This window comes from Euleptes europaea, chromosome 5 (genome assembly GCF_029931775.1).
Source record: "Euleptes europaea isolate rEulEur1 chromosome 5, rEulEur1.hap1, whole genome shotgun sequence".
NCBI classification, from domain to species: Eukaryota; Metazoa; Chordata; class Lepidosauria; order Squamata; family Sphaerodactylidae; genus Euleptes; species Euleptes europaea.
The window spans coordinates 32,869,988-32,878,027 of record NC_079316.1 but is presented as its reverse complement, the minus strand read 5'-3'; the positions used below and the strand labels follow the sequence as shown (position 1 = coordinate 32,878,027).

General features: G+C 40.0%; 1 protein-coding gene across 1 annotated transcript in view; it reads right to left on the bottom strand.

Annotated features, from left to right (window-relative positions):
- Positions 1-3,031: 3,031 nt before the first annotated feature.
- PLOD2 (procollagen-lysine,2-oxoglutarate 5-dioxygenase 2) overlaps positions 3,032-8,040 on the bottom strand; it is a 73,304-nt gene continuing 68,295 nt past the window's right edge. The window contains exons 17-20 of the mRNA XM_056849955.1: positions 6,794-6,898; positions 6,288-6,434; positions 4,418-4,543; positions 3,032-3,380 (exon numbers count right to left, since the gene is read on the bottom strand). Of these exons, the coding sequence (XP_056705933.1) occupies positions 3,225-3,380; positions 4,418-4,543; positions 6,288-6,434; positions 6,794-6,898 (534 nt within the window). The 3' untranslated portion in view covers positions 3,032-3,224. The remainder of the gene's footprint in view (positions 3,381-4,417; positions 4,544-6,287; positions 6,435-6,793; positions 6,899-8,040) is intronic.

Genomic DNA, 8,040 nt, shown 5'->3' with positions numbered 1-8,040 from the left:
TGTAGCAGTTACCTATTATTGCAAAAAATAATCTGCAGAATGTTTTTTTTTCTTTGCTCAATTTTTAGTCAAGTTGTTTTAAGAAAGAATGTTCATTTACAACCACTCAGCCCAAGGTTGGACACTTTGGTGCTGAGCTATCCCGAAAGACCACAGACTAATGCCAGGAATAAGCTTATTAAACAAAGATGGCTTTCATTACAGAGAATCCTCAAATTTGTATAGGTGCAGCACGGATCTCATCAAAAGAACCAAGTCATTCAGTAATATTTGCACTTAAGGAATCTCTCCAGAACAGCAAACTTGCTGTGGTTGTGCTGTTTTGCAATCTGTAAACTATGAAATGTAAAATAAGGAGATGACCAAGTTCAACAAAGTATAACGTTCAAAATCTACTTAATGGCTCAGTATAGACATAACATGAAAACAGGGTTTATTTTCACAATGGTTAGTTTGTGAAACCGGGATTTGGCTCGCACAATAATTCATAGTTTGTCTCAACAATAGCTGGTTTCATCGTCTTTCCCCAACTTTCCCCTCAAAGTCTCAGCTGCTTTCCCAGCCTGCATCGAGGTGAGGGCAGCACAGGGGAATGAGCCAGATTGAAGTTAGTTTGTCTGCACTTGTATGTCATGCAAAGCTAACCATGGTTAACAAGTTAATTTCAAGCCAGGCTTTCAAATCCTACTTTGACATACCCCAGCTCCCTACAATTCAGCTTACATGGTTAATTGAGAGTCAGTGTAGTGTAGTGGTTAGAATGTCAGACTAGGATCTGGGAGATGCAGGCTGAAATCCCTACCCTGCCATCAACTTGCTGGGGAGACTTTTTCTCAGCCTCACCCACCTCATAACATTGTTGTGAGTATAAAATGAAGAAGGAACTACTATATATGCTGCTCTGAACTCTGTGGAGGAAGGTCAGGATAAAAAGCGTTACATAGATAGTTGAGTGGCCCACATTTATACAATTAAACTAATGTGTTAGTTTAATACATTCATTCATTAAACCATGGGTTAAATGTCAAAACAGAGCCAGCATCACTTAATTTGGTTAGATATATTTAAGAGAAAGAAGAGTAAGTTGATTCCCTTGTGCACATGGGCTCTTCTCTCCCTGTGTCCCTGAAAAGACACTCATGAGGGTTTGCGGTACCTTCTAAAGAAACATTTGTCATTATGTGAGGGAATGAAGACTTAGCTTAAACTCAAACGCATGTGAGAGATACCTCTACCTGCAAAAATGCCCCCCCCCGGAGCTGCAAAAAGCCACAAAATGGGTTTAATGGGTTTAAATGGCCGCATTTTTTGGGAATCCCGAATTTAAGCCAAATGCCTTCCTTTACCGGTATAGGAAATTCGGCATTTGGGTTTTCCCGGGGGGGAAAGGCCAATGAAGCTGAATTTTCCCGAATTTTTTTCCCAACAGCGCTAATGGGGGGTTCCATGAACCATCACAGCCAATATCCATTGATGGACTTATTCTCCTTTAAATCCACCTATACTAATGCCCTTCACTTTGCATAGCACACCAAATTTTGTTGCTTGTTCCACCTTCCATGCCATTTTCTGTTGCTCTTCTGATGTCCATTTATGGTATTTTCCAGAGCTCGCCCCAATCCTTTGGAATTGTCTTCTGGAGGAACTTTGGATGGCTTTGACTCTGATACAGTTTCACAAGGTGTGCAAAACTGAACTTTTTGAAGAGCACTTTTGCGATCCTTTGACCACACAAACATATTAAGGATTTATATTCTGTCTGGATTTTTAAAGTAGCTGTCTATTAATTGGGAATGATAAATTGTAGTTTTTCTGACTGTTGTTATTCCTTTTATTATTATTTATTCTTTGAATTTTTAGAGGGTTTTTCCCTCTTAAGCTTGCCTTGGATCTCTGCTGTCTGGGAGAAAGGCAGGAACATAAATCTTTTAAATAAATAAAATCACCTCATCCTTATGAGTATTGTAAGTGAATTGTCAAAATATATTAGACAACAGACTTATGGTCTGCATCAAGCTGAAACTGTAGGAATCAGTCAATACTGTATGTTAATTCACATTTAAGGCTAACCTTTGAACAACAATAACTCAAAGAGAATATATATGTATAGCACTTTCCATACTTTATTGTGATTCCTGCTGTGACCATTAAGCAGGAGCCTATGTCACTAGATTACCTGTAGAAATTCAGTGCACAAGAAGCATCATGAACTCCATATTTTCAGGAAGTCCCCCCCCCATTTTTCCAAAGCGAAGCCACAAACTGTGCCTATGAGAAATGGCTTCATTGCTGAAAATCCCTCTAAGGGATAAAGGAAAGGAAAACTGCCTAGCAGGACTGAAAAATGTAAAACACTCATTAATTTACATACACACTCCAAAGTGTCATACTTAAGAAAAACAGAACAAAAAATCTAGGGTTTCTCTGCTTACGAAACAGGGACCAACTGCAGTATACCTCTAAAGCAGATACAATAAAAGCCCCTTCTTAATTTAAGATTTCTTTATTTTTCATCAGGCTTTTTAAAAAGTGTGCATTTTAGCACCTCAGGTTTCATCATTTCAGCATTTTTTTTCAAGTGTAACCTTTAAATTACAAACAGTAGGCACATCAGGGATTATTTAAAACCGATCCCTTAATAACAAAAACAAGTCAAAACCCGCAAAATTTAAGAAGAGCAACTTCAGCTATTTATCGATTTCCTGATAAAAAAATTCAAGTAGTGTTAAATAAGAGTAGAAAATTTGGTTTTCAAGACATGCTGGTATTAAGGTTTACCCAGATTCTGGAGAGAGAGAGAGACTGGATGGCCAATGCTGATCTGGAACAAAAAGTTATTTTCTAAATAGCTCAGACTGACCAAAGGACACTTGGTGAATCGAAGGGAGCTCCATTCTGGAACATTTCTTCTTTTAGACTAATTTTAGTACCTGAAGAAACCACATGCATGTGCACTAATAATTTACATTATGAACTGGAAATGCTCACAAAAAGTCTCTTTAAAGGCAGCAAATGAGAGAATTTGAACACTTGAGTCAAGGCTCAGAGCAGATGCTTGAAGATTTCCAACCACTTTGTAGAAACTGTTTCCCCAATATTTTAGCCCAAAGTAAAGCAGCTTTCTCTAGAAGAAGCTTCTTTTGTCACCATCTTCTGGGAGAAGTATAAATAAGAGTTTGTCATCGGGAGTCATCGGGGTCTTTTTAGAGGCCAGGGAAATAAAGTTAGGGGTCTATAAATGATATTGCAATGTATCTTGTTCCATTCAGAATGGGAAGTCCTTCATGTAAATGAGTAAGTCTTCCTGGATGCATGAAACTCCATCCTTTCCTAGGGGACTCAATTGAACAGTTGTATCTCAGAAATTTACATCCACCTCCCTACAAGAGAATTAAAAACAATGTTTTAGACTTCAATCTGCAGGTTGCTCCATGGAAATCATTTGAAACTGGGATACTGCAGTTTTAGGTGTTTTGAAGCATTCATCAGAATTCCAATTCCATTCTATAACAAGCATGATAACCTGGACAAGTAATATACTGGGGGACTGGGCAATATCCGCCCTTAATTTGCCATGAGATTTGAGATATCTCTGTCAGTTCAGATACGGGACTCTCCTCTAATATTCAATATCAGTTTTGAAAATGGCATATTAGACATTCTGCAAACAGCTCTGATTGCCTGCTTGGCAACAGACTGTTACCATCAAGGCCAGAGCTATGACTATATGGTCTGTACTTCCCTCCACCCCATGGATTAGTCTGCTGATGGCAGGTAGACTGCTTAAGTAACTGGGTTTTGGTTGTGGTACTGATGTTGTTTCTGCTGTTGTTTTTGACATTTTAAGCCTTTCTGAGACCATATTAAGTAGGAAAAGCAAGTTAAAATGCCAAAATAATAAATAATTCTGGTGAACCATGAATGATTGAAGACCCCCTAGGTCCAAAGCAGTTCCCCCCGCAAAGTATGCTGTCTAGCTCCTCAGCCACCAGAGAGAAGGCCTTTTAAAACTGTTCCTCACAGAATGTTCTTCACTCAGCTATCCACCTGACACTTGATCATTTTGGTTTTAGGTGAAAGGTTAAATCATATTTTTAACCAGATACTTTATTGAATCCATTGGATTCTGACTGAGTTCTAGGGTCCCCAGTTTCCTCCCAAAAGCTAGAAAAATAAAAAATAAAAAGCCCATCGGCGTGACATCCTGTCCAGGAAAACAGAAATGTCTTACTGAGTCTTACTAGTCTTACTGAGCTCCCCCTTCTCCCTCCCTCATAGTTTTAACTATGTTTATTGTTTCAAATTCTATTCTGCCATTTTTTGTGTGTCTCTTGTGCATATCTGTAACAAATATTTTAATGGAAACTAATCACAAAGATCAAAAAAATAGTTGTAACTGAATACACTACAAACTTACTTGAAAGTCTTCTCCTATTTTGTTGAGAGCAATATTGATAGTAAATGTTGATGCATCATGATGAGGTCTGAGGGATCGCTGTCTGTCAGTAGTGTATTTTACGACAAAATTTAGCAAGGCATGGCCCTGGAAGGAAATATTTATCATCATGAGTGGGTAAGTCCATATCAAACTCTTCCTTAAAGTAAAATGTTTCCTTTAAGATCAAATAGATTCTGGCTTGTATACAAAAGCTGTTTTCTGCCATCAGAAGGGCACTTCCGGTGTGTATGAAAGGGGGGAGGGCAATTTCCATTGATCACCCTCCCACTATAGGCTCCCACATTGTGCCTAGCACTGTTCCTGTAGTCCCCCTCAATCAATGGGAATGCAACAGACTACAGCAGGAAGAGGAGGCAGGAAATAGTGATAGAATTCAATGACATCTGAACACACTGGAAAAGTGGGTAGATGTGAACAAGATGCAATTCAACAAGGTTAAATGCAGAGTTCTACATTTGGGTAACAAAAAAGAACATGCATACTAGATGGGAGACACACTTCTGGCTAGCAGTGTGTGTGAACTGCTAGCCAGAAGCGGGGTATGGGGGGACTGTAAGCTCAATATGAGCAGTCAGTGTGATTCAGTGGTGAAAAAGGCTAATGTGCTCTTGGGATGTATCAACAGAGGGATAACATCCAAATCGCAAGATGTCATAGTCCTGCTGTACATCACGTTGGTGAGGCCACACTTGGAGTACTGTGTGCAGTTCTGGGGGCTTCACTTCAAAAAGGATATGGACAGAATGGAGCAGGTTCAGAGGAGACCAATGAGGATGAACAGGGGCCTAGAGACAAAGCCCTACGAGGAAAGGCTGAGGGACTTAGGAATGTTCAGCCTGGAAAAGAGGAGGTTGAGGGGGGACATGATTACCCTCTTTAGGTATTTGAAAGGCTGCCATCAAAAGGGAGAGCAGGGAGCTGTTCCTGTTGGCAGCAGATTATAGGGTTTACAATAATGGTTTAAATTACGAGTGCAAAGGTACCAGCTGGATATCAGGGAATTTTTTTTTTATAGTAAGAGTAGTTCAACAGTGGAATCCACTTCCTAAGAAGGTAGTGAACTCCTCCTCACTGGCAGTCTTCAAGCAGAGGCTGGACAAACACTTATTAGGGATGCTCTAGGATGATTGTGTAGGGGCTTAGACTAGATGGCCTGTATGGCCCCTTCCAACTCTGACTCTATGATTCTACAAAATCCAAGTTTAGCTCCACTGATGGTTCTTGGTGGATTCAAGGCATCACTAACAGTTCATATAGCTGAGCAGAGATGTGAAGGCCCAGAAAAAGAAGAAGAAAAGAAAGATTTGGGGACCACCCCCAGGACTTCAACAAAAAATTCCAACAGGAAAATCAGAGATTTTGGGAAGCACGGGGGTGGGGAGAGATTAGAGTCCAATGGCACCATAGAGACCAACAGGATTTCCAGGATATACGCTTCTGAGAGTCAAGGCTCCCTTTGTCCCTATGGTTTTGCTTGTAGGTAACTAACAGTACCATGCGAATAACATTAACCTTGGAGTAAGCACACTGAATGGGTCTTACTTCTGAGAGGACTTGCTTAGGAAGTCCCCCTAAGACATGCATCAGTAATGAATAATATAAATAAATAATGTAGCCCTCACTTGCTCACTTGGATGGGAATATATGGGAGGAGTGCATGGACCTGCTATTCCCTGCAAGTACTCCCGCACCCTCACATTAGCAAGTGGTAAGGGAAAGTGGGCTGTATAGAGTGCAGTGGAACTCAATGTATCAGCACATGGTGGTGCAACAGAACTTCACTGGATTGAATCCTTTACTGACTGAGGTTAAAATAACTTTAACCTACCTTTGTATAGTAGCCAGCAAAAACTTTAAGTGTTACAGGTGCAATGAATTCTCTAATAAAATGCAGCCATTCATTCTCTATCCCAATTTGCTTCATGTGAATGTCATCAGTTGGAACATTTTCATATCCTCCAGAAATACGGCTATCCTAAAACAAACAAAAAAAAATCACATTGCTTATTTTGCATATAATTTCCCTATATATTCTATTAGATTGGCTTCTATCAGTATAGGAACATCCCTCGCATATATACCACAGAGGGCAACGAAGCCCTGCTAGTCTTTCTCATTCCATTTCAGCCCTGGTCTAGATGCATGCATACTGCAGAATTCTGGGCCATTACCTGGAACAGGAGCCCATGAATGCCCCACACAGCAGCTCTCCTGTGCTGCATGCACAGGATAGGTTAAGATCGTTATCACAGTTTCGCCTGCCTTTTAACAACATTTATAATTGAAAATACTATTTAAATAAAATCAAACATTAATTAAAAAAATAATGCTTACATGATGTCTGCCACCAGACCATTGTCCAAAATGTTCCATTTCCTCCACCAGTTGATCACAGGCTGTCTCGGAAAATATGGGGAACCAAAATACATCTGGGCATGGCTACAAGAGGAAAACATATAAAAATGCTGTTGCGTTAACATTTTGTGCTATGTGCTATACTTGAAGTGAGTGCCAGAGAACTTTTCATTTACATTTCAGAATTTAGTCACATCCCAACCAGGCCTCGAATTAATAAATAACCGCTGTCTGTTGAACTTAAGGACGTAAGCACACATGAAGACCCCTGCTGGATCAGACCAATGGTCCATCTAGTCCAGCATCCTGTTAACTTGTGACCTTAGCTTGTGAACATAGCCTATCACCTTAATATTATTATATTTTTATTTCGTTTTTCAGGCAATGTCTAAAAGTGGCTTATGTTGTTTAAAATTCAATATTCAGTGTTGGTATTAAAACTCAGGCTTAGCAACAAGACACATAAGGGAAGGGAAGGACATAGAGGAGTGATGGCACCAGAGCACAATGGTGAGGTGCTAACATGTATTTACATCCTATTGGAGCCATGATGACCTTCCACTTATGATAATCTTTCTTGGAAATGAGGAAATACAGCCTCTCATCTGCTCTTAGACCTTCGGCCATCAACTTAGGAAATGGCATTCTTCCCTCTTAGTCACAAGCATAACAAAAATAGTTATGAGCTGGTTATTCAGCAAAATGCACTTAGACAGCACTTAAGAAACAGTTATATGAAATCTCTAATTATCTGAATGAAGAAACCATTTCAGTGGCTGCTAGGGTCAGTCCAATGTGGAGTGGTTTCCTATCACATGTTGCAAGTGCCCGCACTATGTCATATATCTATTTATTTTTCTGCTGTTCTCATATTTGGGGGAAGAAAAGAAGAAAACTTTTCTTTCCAGTAATTTGGTTTCTCCGACGCATGACCGGCACAATGATGTGAACGATGCAAGCAACTGCTCAAGGGCTGCGCTAGCTCCAAGGATCTGGATCAGACTTCCCTTGTTGGGAGGACACATAGTGTAGACAGGCATGTCATGAAAATCTGTTCAAACAGGCTGCAGAAGAACCACGAAGAGCCACATGAGCAGGCTTCCATAAAACCCACAATTTTTAATGAGTCTAGCATTCCATCTAATTCAACATTCTGTTTCTCACACTGACCAGCTAAACACTCCTTCATTTGAATTCCACAAGTGGAGGGGGAGATGATAGCGTTC